Consider the following 17,169-nt stretch of genomic DNA (forward strand, 5'->3'; position numbering starts at 1 on the left):
TTATTACATTGCTTGCTGCTGCTCAGTTGTGTCCAGCTCTGCGACTCCATGAACTAGAGCCCACTAGGCTCCTCTGTCCATGGGATTTTCTAGACTAGACTGGAGTGAGTTGCCGTATCCTCCTCCAGGGGATCTTCCCAACCCAGGGATTGAACCTGTGTCTTGCGTTTCCTGCATTGGCAGGTGGATTCTTTTATTTACCACTGAGCCACCTGGGAAGCCCTATTAAGCTGCTTAATGAAACAAACTTTTCATTGATTTAGGAAGCATTTATTGCAACACAAGTGTGTGTCAGGCATGAACTGTCCAACCCTTGGTTTAGGCATACAGCAGTCAGTAGCCCCTGGTAGAGAATGACACGTTTATGTGTGGACTGGTGGCACTCTAAGTTGCTGCTTTAGCTCAAGTGGTGTTGGAAGGCTTGCCTGAGGAAGTGGTGTTAGAACTGAGTGCTCAAGAGAAGTTAGCATCCACACAGAGCTTGGGGTCAGAACAAGCCTGTTAGTAGCAGAAGTAGGACAAAGGGCCTGTGCTTAAAAACAGTGTGATGTTTTTGGGGTCGGAAAGAAGGCTGGTGTGCAATACATGACAGACACCATTCCACGTTCATTCATGGAGAGCTACCTCATCCCCGGATTCTGTAATTTGCACTGTGGCCTAGCATTCTTGTGGGTTTATGCACTTAGCCCGTGTAGCCAAGTGCATAGTTTCTAATGTTTTGCTTGATAATTAATTTTGCAACCAAGATCTTAATTCACCAAAAAAAAAAAAGGAAGAATAAAGCTGGTGTAGCTGGACCAGAGTTAATGTGAGAGGTGAGGGTAAGAAATGAGTTCAGGAAATTGGCAGAGACCTGATCATGTAGCCCTTTGTAGGCAGCTTAGAGTTTGAATTTTATTCTCATCATTGCAAGTCTTTGGAAAGTATTAAGTAAAGAAGTAACATGGATCATTTCATCAACAACACTTTGGGAAATCCCTGCTTGTTGTTCTGTGGAAAATTGCTTCTTAGAGACCATCTAGACCACAAGTAGGGAGGAGACCAATTAAGGAAGTGATTGAAATAACCTGAATGAGGTGATGTTGGCTTGGTTTAGGATTTTAGGAGTGGGGAATAGTGTGGAGTTGCTAAACTTAGAATATATTTAAGAGAGAGAAGGACAAGCTTGTTGGGAATTTGGATGTAGGTCATAAGGAATTAAGGGTGATCCTTAGGCTTAAATCACTGGGTAATGGGTGGTTTAGTTTTGTATGAGAAAGACAGGTGGGAGCATTTTTTTTCCTCACTCAAAAGGATAGTACAAATGATAAAAAATGAAATATATGTGGCAGAATGTAAGATTGGAGAACATAGGTGAAAGGCATACGTGTGTTCATCGTACTATTTTTAAAACTTTCATGGGTTTGAAAATTTTTAAAGAATGAGAGGGGGAAAGAAGAAAAAGGAAAACGTTGCCTTTGTAGTACATTTTCAAAGGACTTGCCTTGCATTTATGATTTTGAAGAACTTTGAAAAAAATGTTTAAATGGTTTGTCCTTTGAACTTTAGATTTCTGTGTTTTTCCCTAATAAGATTTTCAAATTATTATTAAGCTCTCTTCTCATCTCAGGTTTCAGATCGACAGAGCTATCTTGTCATATCTTTGGTTCTCTGTGTTATCTTGGGACTGATGCTTTGTATGCAGCGTTGTCGAAACAATTCTCAATTTGATGGAGATTATATTTCAAAACTTCCTAAAAGTAATCAGTATCCAAGCCCTAAAAGGTAAGTCAGCATTATTTCACAATTTTCCTCTTATTTGAGAAACTTGAGCAAGTGAAAGATGCTGAGATAATTTCTTTCCCCATATGATTATCTTGAAACCAAAATGTTAAAAACTTGGAACTAGTGAGAGGGTCCTATGCCTAGAAGGTTCTGTAGACTCTCATAGAGAAAACACTAAGTACATAAAAAACCCATGTAATGGTTGTGAAAGATACTTCAGTGTGGAATTCAAAGGGGGAGGAGGAGAATAGGTATTTTAATATAGCACCTTTTAGAGAATAATTGGTGAATTTTTTTTACATGTGTTATCTATAACTGGAGTGTTACCTTAGAGATAAGTCCTATATGGCATGTACAGTTTTCTAGCATTCACCTAACCCCAAATACAGAGTAAATTATATGTATTTTACTCATCATTCCCAATGTTGATTTTTCTTAATGTTAGGTGTTTTTCTTCCTATGATGATATGAGTTTGAAAAGGAGAACTTCATTTCCACTCATCAGATCCAAGTCTCTGCAGTTAACTGGGAAAGAAGGTAGATTTTTGTGCATATGTAACATGTATATAGAAAAGTGAATCTAGCTTCCTTCTAGAACAAGTATAATGTCAATGTTGTGTTGGAGACCGTCCGCAACCGAACAGTGGGTGTGAGTGGCCTTTGTTTGTGCAGTGTCGAAGCCACTACCATTTCCACACTTTATCTTTGTTCCTAAAAGCCCAGAGGGTGGAGCGGAGGGGGGCTTAGTTTAATTAGCCATTAATTAGCCATTGATAGCCTGTTTGCACATGCTCCTGTTTAGAAGTATTTCTTTTTAGAAAGGGGTGTTTGAGAAAGTTCAGCAGATATGGAAAACCTGAATGCTTCCATAGTATCCTGTGCTTATCTGCCTCCTCTTCCTATACAGGTAGGACCCCTTTTGTCTCTAGGAGTGTGAGGCACTTTATGAAAAATAAATCTTTTTCTTTTTTACAGTCCAAGGTCTATTATAGTATTCTATAGTCTAATACTTGATGAATACTTAAATTTAATAAATGAATGAATGTGTACTGAGTGGCTTTCATGTATCAATACTTTTTAATAATTAGTACTATAATTAGTGCTTACTGAGACATATCTTCATAGCAGTATTAAAATAACTAAATTAATTGTATATTTCAGCTAATGCTTTCTTAATAATCATTGGATTCTCTTTCTTTAGGATTTAGTAGCTGAGCAGTGTGTTTTGATTGATTAAATCATTCAGGCAGTCATTCCTGTGCTGCTCTGGTTTACTGTTACCATGAAACTTTGTGGACTTAATCTATTACATGTGTGTTTACTTAAAACTAGTAAATTTCTTCCTACTTCCTGCTCTTTTCTTTTTTTTTTTTTTCTTTTGGCTGATATGTCTTTTTGTAATTGAGTTTTTTTAATGAAGTATAATTTGTACAGGATTTTATACTTAATCGTTTATAAAGTTTGGTGGATTTTCACAAACCACACATAACTGTGTGACCATCCCCCAGATTAAGAAGTACAGCATTATCTAGCACCCCAGAAACTTCCTTGTGCTCCTTAGTCATTACCCATTTCCTCTCAGTAGAGTCACTGCATATTTTGCTATTGTGAGAGCCACCATGTCGTTGAGTATAGTTGTAGTTAGTGTTGCCTTATGCAAACATACTATTCATTATTCGTTTCCATTGGATTATTTTCCTGCATACACACATCTGTTGGGTATATAGCAGAAATGGAATTGCTGGATCATAAGATTCTGTCTATTCCACTTTAGTAAATACTACCACACAGTTTGCCAAGAATGTTGTGTGATCATTCAGCTGTTTTTTAGAGTTCCATTTGTTCCACAGCCATATTAAGATTTAACATTTAGTATTGTTGATCTTTTAGCTGTATTTGTGTGATTATGAAATACCAATATGTTGAGGTGTTTTTCCTTCTCAGCATTTCTAATCCCATTCTGAATTAGTTGAAAGCCTGACTGTTTCTCTTCTTTTGTACCTGATAGTAATATTACTTATATTTTAAACAACTGTATCATCTTGGTTCATCTTTATAATTTAAAAAGTTGAGTACAATAGTCAGGAAACTAATTCTGATTCTGCTATTCATTAATTCATTTATTTCTTCTCCTAATTTGAATTAAATATCTTCTTATGACATTTACTATTGTCTACTTTGACTTTAGCCATCTTTGTACTTGCCTTATTTTTAATTCCAAAATCTATAAGAAGGGTCCATTTCTTATTTTGTTTTCTTATTGTAGTAAAAAAAAACATACAACATAAAATTTACCATCTTGAAATTTAAGTTTCTCTTAGAAATTTAATTACTATATATATTATATACTTTAGTAATGTTTAGTATGTTCACAGTGATGTGAAACAAGTCTCCAGAAGTTTTTCATTTTGTAAATCTGGAACACTATATATTAAACAACTACCTTTTTTCCCCTTCCTCCCAGCCTCTGGTCACCATCAGTGTGTTTTCTGTTCTTGTGAATTTGAATACTTCAGATACCTTATATAAGTGAGATCATATGTTATTCATCTTTCTCTGACTGACTTATTTCACTTAGCATAATGTCCTCAAGTTTCATCTATGTTGTAACATGTGACAGGATTTCTGTTTAAAGACTGAATAATATTATGTTGTACAGATAGATACTATACTTTGTTTATTCATCTGTTGATGGGCACTTGGGTTGCTTCTGTCTCTTGGCTATTGTGAAATAATGCTGCTGTGAACATGAGTGTGCAAATATGTCTTTAAGTCCTTGCTTTCAGTTCTGGATATGTAGTTGACCCTTGAACAGTGCTGGAGTTAGGGCCACCGAATCTGTACAGTTGAAAATACATGTATAATTTATAGTTAGCTCTCCATAGCCATGGTTCCTCCATTTTCGAGGATCTGCATCCCTGGAGTCAGCCAACCACATATTATGTAGTACTGTGGTATTTACTGTTGAAAAAAACCCCACATATAAATAGACTCACATATCCATGTATAAGTAGACTTCAAACCCATGTTGTTAGAGGGTCAGCTGTGTACTCAAGCGTGATTGCTGAATCTTAAGGTAGTTCTGTTTTTTGAGGTACCTTTACAGTGTTTTCCATAGTGCTTGCACCATTTTACAATTCCACCAACAGTGCATAGTGGTTCCAGATTTCTTCACATCCTCACCAATACTTGTTTTCTGTTTTGATAGTAGCCATCCTGATGGGTGTGGTGATACCTCGTTTTGCTTTTGATTTGTGTTTCTCTGACGATTAGTGATGTTGATCATCTTTTCATATGCTTGTTGGCCATTTGTAAATCATCTTTGAGGAAATGGCTATTCAAATCCTTTGCTCATTTTTAAACCAGGTTATTTTTGGCCTAATTGTAGGAGTTCTGTATATTCTGGATATTAATCCTGCATCAAGTATATGATTCACAGATACATTCTTCCATTTTGTAGGTTGCATTTTCACTCAGATGATTTTGTCCTATGATGGACAAAAACTTTTTAAGTTTGATGTAGTCCTCTTTGTCTGTTTTTGCTTTTGTTGCTTATACTTTAACTAACACATCCAAGAAATCATTGCCAAGTGTTATAAAGTTTTTATAACTTTTTGGAAAAAGAAACTTTGTAACACTGTGGCCTTGGATGTGACATTTAAAGTACAAGCAACAAAAGCGAAAACAAAGAGGACCGCATCTATTTTGAGTTAATTTTTGTATATGATGTACGATAAGGGTTCAACTTCATTCTTTCACATGTGGCTATCCAGCTTTCTAGCACTGTTTGTTGAAGAGACTGTTCATTCCCCGTTGAATGGTCTAGGCACCCTTGTTGAAGGTTATTTGACCATTTGTGTGAAGGTTTATTTCTGGGCTGTTTCCCGCCCCCCCTCCCCACCCCCGTTGTTCTGTATATCTGTCTTTATACCAGTACTGTTTTGACTACTGTGTTTGAAATCAGGCAGTGTGAGTCCTATAACTTTTTCTTTTTCACAATTGCTTTGCCTGTTTAAGGTACTTGGGATTTGATATGAATTTTAAGATGCATTTCATTAAAAAAAGAAAGCTATTGGAATTTTGATAGGGCTTATGCTTAATCTGTAGATCGTTTTGGTAGTATATGGACATCTTGATAATATGAAGTCTTCCAGTCATGAACATGAGATATTGTTCAGCTTGTTTGTACCTTCTTTAATTTCTTCCATCAGTGTTTTACGATTATACTTAGATTTGCATCTCTGACTTTTGTTGACCATCCAAGTAGACCTAAACTGTTTTGATTTTTGTAATACATTTTTGTTGTGAAATATGTGAAATACCAAAACGTGCATAAAACTGAAATGTACAACATGCAGAGTAATTATAAAGTGAACACCTGTGTAGCTAACACCCAGATCAAGAAATAGAGCAAGACCAGCACTTTTGGTATTGCTTTTTGTAGAAGTAACTATCTTGATTTTTTTAATTAGTTGTCATCTTCATTTTCATAAGTTTTACCATCAGTGTTTGTGTTCCTCAGCAATATAATTGGATTTTTGTCTGGTTTTGAGCTTTTGATAAATGAAATTATACCATATATACTCTTTTTGCCTTCTTTCCTTCAGCATTCTATTTGTAAGGTTCATGTACATAATTGTACTTCATTTTCAATATTGTATAGTATTTCAGTAACTGACTAAATTACAATGTAAGTTATCCATTCTGCTGTGTTATTTACAGTTTGGGGCTATTACATATAATGCTGGTGTAAACATTCCCTTTGTTTGTATATAGGCAGAGAGTTGCATAAGTTTCTCTAGGAATATTTTTGTTGTTGTGTTGCTAAGTCATTTCCTATACTTTTGCAAGCCCATGGATTCTTGCAAGCCTACCAGTCTCCTCTGCCCATGGGACTTCCCAGACAAGAGTACTGGAGTGGGTTACCATTTCCATCTTGGGTGGGAGGGAGTGGGGGATGGAATCTTTCTGCCCCAGGAGTTGAAGCTGCCTGCTTGGCAGGCTTATTCTTTACCGCTGAGCCACCTGGGAAGCCCCCTCTAGGAATATTACCTAGATGTAAAATTGCTGGATTGTATGCTAATCTATAAGTTACAAGATAATGGTATACTTTTCCAAAGTGGTCATATCAGTTTATCCTTCCACCAGTACCATGAGAATTTCCATTTTCTACACTTTTGCCAGCGCACAGTCAGAATGTCAAGTTTTAAAGTGTTTGTTAAGCTCATTTAAGTTATAATTTGCATTTACCTGATTACTATTGAAGTTGAGCATGCTAACTTAGGCCTTTTAATCATTTGACTTTCCTGGACATTGAAATTTTTGCCTGTTCTTTTATGTGGTTATTTATCTCTTTCCTGTTGGCTTACAGTTATTTTTAAAATTTGTATCCTAATTGTTAGTTCGTTAATGTTGCAGATAATCTTATTTCACTCTTGAGGCTATTTATTTTCTTTTACATGGAGTCTTTTTAAATAAGAAAAAGAAGCTCTTAATTTTAATTTAATCAGACTTATGGAATTTTTTTCCTGGTGTGGTTAGTGCTTCTTCAGTGTTGTTTAAACAGATTTTTTTTTTTTTTTTTTTTTTACTGTTTATGGATGATATTCTCTTATAGTTTTAGTGTTTGGTTTTTATTTTTAGATTCTAAGATACCTGGAATTGATTTTTTTTTTTTTTTGTATGTGGTTTTTAGGTAGGGAATTGATTATAAAATATGTATGAAATTCAGTTGTTTTAGGTTGCTCGGCCATTACTGGGTCTTTGTTTCCATGTAAATTTAGAATCATTTATTAAGTATTTCATTGAAAAATTATTAGGCTTTTGGTTGATTACATTGACTCTACATACCAATTTGGGAAGAACATAGCATCTCTGTATACTTCAAAAAGTCAAACTTTTGAAAGTTTTATTTCTAGAATATTTTTTGATGCTGTTGAAAATTGCGTTTTGTGTGTGTTTGTGTTTATTGCTGGTATGTAGAAACGCAGTGGATTTTGGTGCTATTGACATCTGCCATATTCTTTGATTCTCTGCTTGCTGGATCTTAAGATAGAGGAGTGTTAAAGTCTCCAGCTATAATAGTAGGTTCATCTGTTTCTCCTTGTAGTTCTACCAGTTTTGCCTCATGTATTCTGCCATTCTGTGAGATGCATGCGCATTAAAGATTGTTATGCTTTTTGGATAATGGACCCTTTTATCATCATGAAATATCCCTTTTTATCCTGAATAGATTTCCTTGCTCTGAAGTTTGCTCTCTCTGAAATTAATATGCTATTCCTGCTTTCTTTTGATTTGTGTTAGCATGGTATATCTTTTTTCATCCCTGTACCTTTAATCTATATGTATCTTTATATTTAAAGTGGACTTCTTATGAGCAACATATGGTTGAATCTTGTTTGGACCACTTTTACAGTCTTATAAATTGGTGAATTTAGGCCATTAAAGTTTAAAATGATTGGATATTTATCCAACTATATTTGCTATATTTGTTACTGTTTTCTCTTTGTTGCTCTCATTCTTTATTCCTGTTATTGTCTTCCACGTTTTTTCTGTCTTTTGTGGTTTTAACTGAGCATGTTTTATGGTTTCATTTTTTTCCTTTCATAGCGTATGTTAAAAAATTATGACTTTTTTTTAGGGTCCCAGAGATTACAGTATACATTTACAGCTAATACAAGTCCACTTTCAAATAGTACTATATTACTCTAGAGGTAGTACATACATATATTTTATAATAACAGAATATTTCTGATTCCTCCCTTCCATCTCTTGTATCAGTGCTGTCATTCTTTTTATTTTTACCTAATCTTGTCTATTTACATAAGCATACTCAATTACTTTGTTGCCATTATTTTTGTGAACAAATTGTTATGTTATGGATTAAGAATAAGAAAAGCGAAAGTTTTTATCGTCCCTTCTTTTATTCCTTCTCTGGTGCTTTTCCTTTCTTTATGCAGAGCTGGGTTTCTGACCTACCTTATTTTCCTCCTTTCTAAAGAACTGCTTTTTAACATTACTTGTAAAGCAGGTCTGTTGGCAATTTTAGGTCCTCAGTTTTAGCTTATATCTTTGATTTTTTTGAAATTTGTATATGATATGCCTGGTTGTAGTATTTTGGGCATTTTTCCTGCTTGTTGTTCTCAGTTTCCTAGAGCTGTGGTTTCTGTCTGATGTCAATGTGAGAAGATTCTGTCATTATTACTGAAAATATTGCATCTATTCCTTTCTCCTGTCCTTATCCTCCTGTATTCTCAGTACTTGTATGCTACACCTTTTGTAGTCGTCCCATGGTTTTTGAATAGTCTGTTCTTTTTTTTTTTTTTTAAGTCTTTTTTCTCTTTGTATTTTAGATTTGGAAATTTCTATTGTCATATTCTCAAGTTTAGTGATTCTTTACTCAGTCTATTAATGAACCCAGAGGCATTCTTCACTTTTGTTCCTGTGTTTGATCTCTATCTAGCATTTTTTAAACTCCTTTTTAGAATTTTTCTGCTTATATTATCTATCTGTTCTTGTATGTTGTCTGCTTTTTTTCAATTTACATCCTTAATGTCATGTATTTTTTAAAAATTCCTGATCTAATAATAATGTCAACATTTCTATCTAACTCTGGTTCTGATGCTTGTTTAGTCTTTTCAAGCTGTGTTTACCCTTTTTTAAATGCCTTGTAATTTTCTGTTGAAAGAGGAATATAATGTACAGGTCAGCTCTAATTTATGATGATTTGACTTAATTTTTCAACTTTATGATCATGTGAAAACAACGTGCATTCAGTAGAAACTGTACTTCGGTTGTTGGTGTCTCCCTGGCTAATAATATGCAGTATGAGTCCATGTTTCTAGACAGTGGTGGCAAGGTCTCTGGGCAAAAATGACTTGTGTTTCACTTGACGGGTCTGGATTACTGCTTTTCCTTCAGTTGTGGCCTGGGATTACTTACTTACTTAGTCTTGACAGCCTAATTAAGTGCTGTTGATGCTGCTGCTAAGTTGCTTCCGTCATGTCCGACTCTGTGTGACCCCATAGATGGCAGCCCACCAGGCTCCCCTGTCCCTGGGATTCTCCAGGCAAGAACACTGGAGTGGGTTGCCATTTCCTTCTCCAATGCATAAAAGTGAAAGTGAAGTCGCTCAGTCATGTCCAACTCTTCATGACCCCATGGACTGCAGCCTACCAGGCTCCTCTGTCCATGGGATTTTCCAGGCAGGAGTACTGGAGTGGGAAGTGCTGTTAGTGACTTACAAAAAACACTCATATTTAATTGCTTTTAGTGGAAAATTTGATCTGAAAACCATTAGCAATCATTCCTAGAAGTAGACATCGTGTTTTTTTAAAAAAACAATTTGAATGAGATTAGTAATCTAGTAGAAATGACTGTTTAAAGGAATCATTGGATATTTTTGTTTATTTGATGACTTTCTCAACAAGTTTCTAAGACATAATGTGAAAAATGATAATTCATTGAATCATGTTGTTAGTAAATTTCTGGCACATGAAGTTTATTATACATTTGTTACTTACAGACTTCACCTGCATCAAACCATAAATCATTTACTTTTAGTGGGTTGAATAGGATTAAAATCTCATAGCCCCTCTTTTGTATGTACATTTATCTTGTCAGTAAAGCTGTCTTGAATGTGCTTAAAGTAATGAAACATTAGAAACTTAGTATTTCTGATTTTCTTATCGTGCCAGAGTGTCCTGGTATTGATCACAATAAATCATAGTTTTGATCACAGTAAATCATAGTAATAAACTATTAGGAAACACTTGTTAAACTTCTTTTGTGTGTATGTTCCTTGAACTGAATTTCATACTATGTGCTTGTTGCACATAATTAACCCATAACTGCAACACAGTGTGGAGTTTAGTCTTTTAGAAAAATATTCATATGATCTGTAAGTTTGGTATTAGCTTATCTGGTAATGTTATTTTTCTTATCAAGTTCAGAGGGTAGAGGCTTCCCAGGTGGCTCAGTGGTAAAGAATCCACCCACAAATGCAGGAAACACTGATTCTGTCCCCAAGATAGAAGATCCACTCTAGTATTCTTGCCTGGGAAGTCCAATGGACAGAGAAACCTGGTGAGCTATAGTCCATGGGGTTGCAAAAAAGTCGGACACGATTTAGCGACTAAACAAGAGGGTAGAGCTGGTCCAAACAAGGATCTTTACTATGTTGGCTGATAGCCAGCTGTTAGTTAAAAACTTAAGGTATTCCATGATGACCAGTCAAGCCCAGGATAAGAATGGTGCCCTCTTCTACCTTATTGCTTTAGGCTTACTAATTTCAAATGCATAAATATATGTTTTAGTCTGTTACAAATATAAATTCATTGGTTCTGTTATGAAAATAATCATATATGAATAAGATAGTATTTAATCATAGTATAATCTACTTTACATTTTATATCTGCCTTTTTTTTCTCTTACAGTAGATCCAAGTGATTTGTACATTGTAGAACCCCTCAAGTTTTCTCCAGAAAAAAAGGTAATCCTTTGTTTCCTTTCAAGTGTATTGGTGTGTTATGTGGATGTAGATGAAGAAATAGGTGAAAGTTTTACTATTACCTTTACTGGTCCTTAAACTTATTATTTTCAGTAATGATAATGATTTGTTTACAGGGTCTGCAAACTGTGGCCCATAGGCCATATATGGCCTGTTTTATTATGATCCTGGAACCATTTTTAAAGGGTTATAAAATAAAAGTGAATATGTAGGAGAGAGAGTATGTGACCTGAAAAGCCTAAAATACTTATTGTCTGGGTTTTACAGAAAAAACTTGCTGACCCCTTGTTGATACTCATTCCTATTATCAGTGCATGTCAGGCAGTGTGTATACCTATTCCTGTAATCCTCTTATCAACCTAAAAATGATACTTTCCCCATTTTTTAAGTGAGAAAACTGAAACTCAGAATTTGTATCTTCTTTAAATGACCCATTAAAGAGGTGGCAAAAATCAAAATATACTTAGACTTTTTTGGTTACAAAGTGTGGGCTTTTCTCATTTTACCTCTGAAAGTAAGTTGTATTTACTAGAGGTCCAGGTAGCTCAGTGGTAAAGAATCTGCCTTCCAATGCAGGAGACGCAGGTTCTATCCCTAGGTCTGGAAGATTCCTTGGAGAAGGAAATGGCCACCCACTACAGTATTCTTGCCTGGAAAATCTCATGGAGTGAGGAGTCCATGATGTCACAAAAGAGTCGGGCACAACTTAGCAACTAAGCAAACAACGTTTGTCTCTAGGCTAAAGAACTTGACCATTAAAACCAAATAGCCTAGGATTCAATCCTAACTTGGCCACTTACTGCCATGTAACTTGGACAGGGAATCAAACTTATGAACCTTGGTTTTCTCATTTGGTAGTCAAGGACAAAATGCTCACCTTTCAGGGTTAGTAAGATATACATGAAAGCAACTGGAAGAATATATGGCATATAATAAGCATTCAGATGCCTAATCTATATTCAGAGGTGACAGATAAATGAAGAATTTGGTTGAGTAGTATTACAAAGTGGAAAGGTAGTTATGGTAGTACCTGTATAGAACATAACAGTGTGTTTTGCTGTCTATAATACTTTCACTTTCCACCAGGAGGTGGCACTTTATTCCAGCAGCTCAGCTGTCTGAATGTTTGATTACGTAACTATCAGTGGTCTAATTCCTACCCTTTCTTTTACTTGTGTTAAAGAAGAAACGCTGCAAGTACAAAACTGAAAAAATTGAGACCATAAAGCCAGCTGATCCATTGCACCCTGTAGCCAATGGAGACATAAAAGGAAGAAAACCTTTTACAAACCAGAGAGATTTTTCTAATATGGGAGAAGTTTATCACTCTTCTTATAAGGGTCCTCCATCTGAAGGAAGCTCAGAAACTTCATCACAGTCAGAAGAGTCTTATTTTTGTGGCATTTCAGCTTGCACAAGTCTGTGCAATGGACAGTCCCAAAAGACAAAAACTGAGAAGAGGGCTTTGAAACGAAGGCGATCTAAAGTCCAAGACCAAGGAAAATTGATAAAAACTTTGATACAGACTAAGTCAGGATCACTGCCGAGCCTGCATGACATAATCAAAGGAAACAAAGAGATCACCGTGGGAACATTTGGTGTTACAGCAGTCTCGGGACATATCTAAAATTAATCGAACTTTTCATATTGGAGACATTTTGTTGTTCTTTGAAGAACAGTCTGTGGTATTTGAAGGGTATGGGGAGGGAGAACATATAAATGGGAAAAGTATTCAGAAATTATGGTTTCTGCCTTTTTAAAAAGTAGGTGGGATTATGTCAATCTTGGTTAATGAGCTGCAGTTTTATAAGACTGCAAGGACAATGATAGACATTTTATAAAGATGTTTTTTCACAGATTAATTAATTACTGGGACAAAAGTAATTTGGAAGCCCAGTTCCTTGGGTGGGATAGGAATGAAAGCCTAAACCTCTTCCGTTAGCTTTGTTCCTATTTCTTGCACCTTCCCATATTTATGTGCCTTTGTCTATTTATAATGCCACTGGAAGAGGAGGGAGAACTTTTTCTGTCATTTGATTTCTTTTATAACTTTGTTAGTTTTTGAAGCTGCAAACACTACAAGGCTTTAAAGTGATCTGCGCCTGGCGTTCAGTAAAGATCAGTAAAGAGAGTGTAAAGATCCTAAAGACTTGGCCAGGTAGACTTTTGTTTAGCAAACTCACCTGAAACAGACACTTGATGGAATTTTTAGGTCTATTCTTTTAGGTAAGCGGTGATACTTTTAATATTATTTTCAGTTAACTTATTCACACTAGTTTCCTTTGGTTGCTAATTCAGTGAGAGGAAAAAGCAACTACATAATTTTTTTCTTCAAATGATTGGTATTTGCAAATTTTTTTTTTAATAAATTCACATGTTAAACACATTTAGCCACTTTTAAGGGTTTCCTTTAGCTATGTTACATTTTAAACAATCACAATAAGCACTAATCCTCGTGACTTTGAGATCGTTGTTTTCTCTTACAAATGGAAAATTTGAAAGTTTGTCCAGTGAGTCCAGGCCTCATAATCACTGCCTATATACATATGCACAGAACAAGCTAGTGAGTTTGTCAAGCCTTGTCTAATTGGTCAAGTCTAAAGGGATTATTACTCCTTGGTGTTTGCTTTGTATTGGCTACAAATGTGCAGATATACATGTGTGTTGTCAATGTGTTTGTATTCATTTTGTCTCTTTTCTTTAAAAATAATTGGCAGTGACTTTGAATCAAATGATTTCTAAGTATGTGTTTATACAGCAATGGAGTAAAAGTGGAAAGTTTCTTTTTGAAAGGGAGAGAATTCACTGTTCTGTGTTGTAAGATTTAAGTTATAAGTTATTGAGCACTTTTAGTAATAACTGTTTTAAACTTGTCTAATACCTTATGTGGGTATTGTTCGTAATGTGACTTATTTAAAGCCTCTTTTGTTTGTTTAAGTTGCTGCTTTACGTTAACAGTATGTTTTAGATGATTTACATTTTTTTCCAATCTGTACAATTAGCCATTCAGAGCAAGAGGGCCTGATTGTATAGAAACCCATTGAAAAAAGGTCCAGATGAGAGCAGAGGTAGAGCGGGGAGTTACACCGTCTGTGTGCAGCATCCAGGGTTGTGGAAAGAAGACTTTTAATAATGTAACTACGGAGCTGTAGTGCCATTAGAAACTGTGAATTTCCAAATAAATCTGAACACTTGTCTTTATTAATTACTGGCTCTTCTGTTCTTTGAAGGAGAACTTACAAACTTAATACTCTGAACATGAATTTAAATGAATTTTTAAAAATAAGTACAGCAGCATCTTGTTAAATACTTGGTTACATTCAGCCAACTACAAACTGATTGAACTTTCACATAAATGTTTTGTTCCCAATACAGTCAGAATTTCACCATTTCAAACACTGAAAGAGAGTTTTAAATATTCAGTGGATTACACATAATGTGCCTTTCTTTACTAGGTGCCATCTCTAAAACTAATAATTTTTAAATTTTTTACATATATAAATATAGCACATTTTTACAATTTGGGGTTTGTTTTTCCTCTCTGAGATTATACTTACCTGAGGGATAAAAGCAAAAAGTCTTGCCAATAATAGATTTGTGCCTGGTGAGAAGCAAATTATATGTGTGTGTGTGTCTATAAAATAGGCTTTCAATGTTCCTTGGTAATCAGCTTCATTTTATTTCTTCTGATATTAAGAAAAGTTTTAAAACAGTAAGAAGACACCAAGGGATCTGTAAGAGCAAGAATACAAAATAAAGAAGTCCTTTTAATTGGATGTTTTTCAGATAGAGTTATAAAATTTGAGGAATGAAATCATTCTATTAGGTAAGCCTTGCACAGAAAGGTGGCAGTTCTCTGTTCTCTGCCACTACACCCCCCAACACTCCCATGTTGCACCCTGACCTTTGCCAAGCATTTCTTTCTCCCTAGCAGCAGCTGTTTTCAGCACTACATCGCCAGTCACTGTGCTTATTTTGCTACTTACTTACTTGCCAGTTTTTGATGTGCCCCTAATTTGAATATGTCAACTTGTCAGCATGAATATAAAGTAGATATAAATGTATATTTGTTACCCTAGTCAAACAAATTTAAAATCGTAGAATAATAAGCAACATGTCCATTTGGAATTGTTTTAATTCTCCATTTTATAGAACAAAACTATGCAACAGAAGCATGAGACATGCCTCCAAACGATACAATAATGATGGCTTTCTTAAGCTCCCTTTACACCCTGATATTTCTTATCCCATTCCCGAATCACTTTTCTTTCACTAAAAGGAAAGTTCTCTTTGCTGTAGGGGAGGGGAAAAACTAACACTCTCCAAACAATATTTGGAGAAAGGAATCGAGACAGGACTTGCACCCCAGGGAGGGAGATGTGGAAGAAAGGTTTCCCCACCCTGGGAAGTCCCCTCACCTGCAGGGAGATCAACCTAGATGGAGGGGGAGCTTCAGAGCCTTGGAGGAAGAGTGCAACAACTGGTTATAGTGGAAGGACCCGCACAGATGGTTCATACCTCTGCCCTGTGTACCCTGGCTGACATGCTCATCTCTTGGTGTGGTGAGGCTAGGTGCCAAAGCTCAGCCTTCAGAGTCAGACCCAGAGAGGGATTGGCGGTGTAGAGACAGCCTGAAGAGGCTGGAGAGTGGCAACTAAGCGTGCACTCAGAAGAGGCGGGGGCCTGCCAGAGGCAAGACACCATTGTTGGGTATGGGGGGGGACGTTAGAAGAGGGGCAAGACCACCATAGGAGCTTTGTTTCCTGAACCTGGGCTCTCGGGCAACAAGACACCACCTAACATGAGCTCTGGGGGTAGGTGCAAGCTGCTGTCACCGTTATGGGCTCCAGAGATGGGCACAGGTCACTCCCATAACTAGGGACCCATGAGCAGGCACCAGTTGCTCTCCTTGGGAGTAGGCAGGCTGTCACGGGCTACTGAGAGACACAGGAGCAAGTGCCAACTGCTAGCCCTGCTGTCCCGGGACATCATGGACCACTGCTGCCCCTGGGAGGCGGTCCTGATCATGGTGCCTGCTTACTGGGAGTGTGCATGGGAGTGTGCGTTGTGCTTGCACACCAGATACCAAGGCGATAGCAGCCGGCACACACTGCCAAAAAAGGCAGCAAGCATCCAAACTAAAAACAGTCCTTCAATTCCAGACAAGGTGGCAGGAGTAGGACTTGAACTTACCTCCTGTCATAAAAACACCAAAATCACAAATAACTGCTTAAAGACCGTTGGTAAAAAGACTGGAACCTACCAAAAAAGATACTTCACATCCAAAGATGAGGTCTCCATGTGATGGTAGGAGGGGCCCTTTCACTGTGTAAATCAAATCCCATACCTGGCAGTTGACCAACTCACAGACTAGAAAGTAATTTTATCACAGAGGTTCTCCCCAGGAGTGAGATCTGAGCCCCATATAAGTAACCCTAGCCTGAGGGCCTGGCATCAGGAGGAGGAGCCCCCAGAGCCTCGGCTTTGCAGGCCAGTGGGGCTTGAGTGCAGGAGCTCCACAGGACTGGGGGAAACAGAGACTCCACTCCTGGAGGGCACACACGATTTCACACACACGGGGACCCAGGGCAAAGCAGTGACTCTGTAGGAGCCAGAACTGTATATATAGGGGCTTCCCTGGTAGCACAGTGGTAATCTGCCCACCAGTGCTAGAGATGTGGGTTCGATTACTGGGTCAGAAAGATCCCCTGGAGAAAGAAATGGAAATCCACCTCAGTATTCTTCCCTGGGAATTCCCATGGACAGAGAAGCCTGGCAGGCCACAAAGAGTTGGACACGAACAAGTTTGGCCTTGGAGTACAAAATGACGCAAGGCAAAGGCTCACAGTTTTGCCAGGAGAACACACTGGTCATAGCAAACACCCTCTTTCAACAAC

General features: G+C 36.9%; 1 protein-coding gene across 7 annotated transcripts in view; it reads left to right on the plus strand.

The window, feature by feature from the left end:
• The window catches only part of SUCO (SUN domain containing ossification factor), an 88,846-nt gene extending 74,369 nt beyond the window's left edge, over positions 1-14,477 (plus strand). For 4 of the 7 annotated variants that reach the window (XM_069545665.1, XM_069545668.1, XM_069545667.1 and 1 more), the window contains 4 exons: positions 1,610-1,764; positions 2,210-2,301; positions 11,199-11,254; positions 12,456-14,477. In XM_069545665.1, the coding sequence (XP_069401766.1) occupies positions 1,610-1,764; positions 2,210-2,301; positions 11,199-11,254; positions 12,456-12,899 (747 nt within the window). In that variant the 3' untranslated portion in view covers positions 12,900-14,477. The remainder of the gene's footprint in view (positions 1-1,609; positions 1,765-2,209; positions 2,302-11,198; positions 11,255-12,455) is intronic. The other 3 variants (XM_069545666.1, XM_069545669.1, XM_069545671.1) reach the window with 1 other exon arrangement.
• Positions 14,478-17,169: the final 2,692 nt, after the last annotated feature.

The sequence above is a fragment of the Ovis canadensis genome, chromosome 12 (genome assembly GCF_042477335.2).
Source record: "Ovis canadensis isolate MfBH-ARS-UI-01 breed Bighorn chromosome 12, ARS-UI_OviCan_v2, whole genome shotgun sequence".
NCBI lineage: Eukaryota > Metazoa > Chordata > Mammalia > Artiodactyla > Bovidae > Ovis > Ovis canadensis.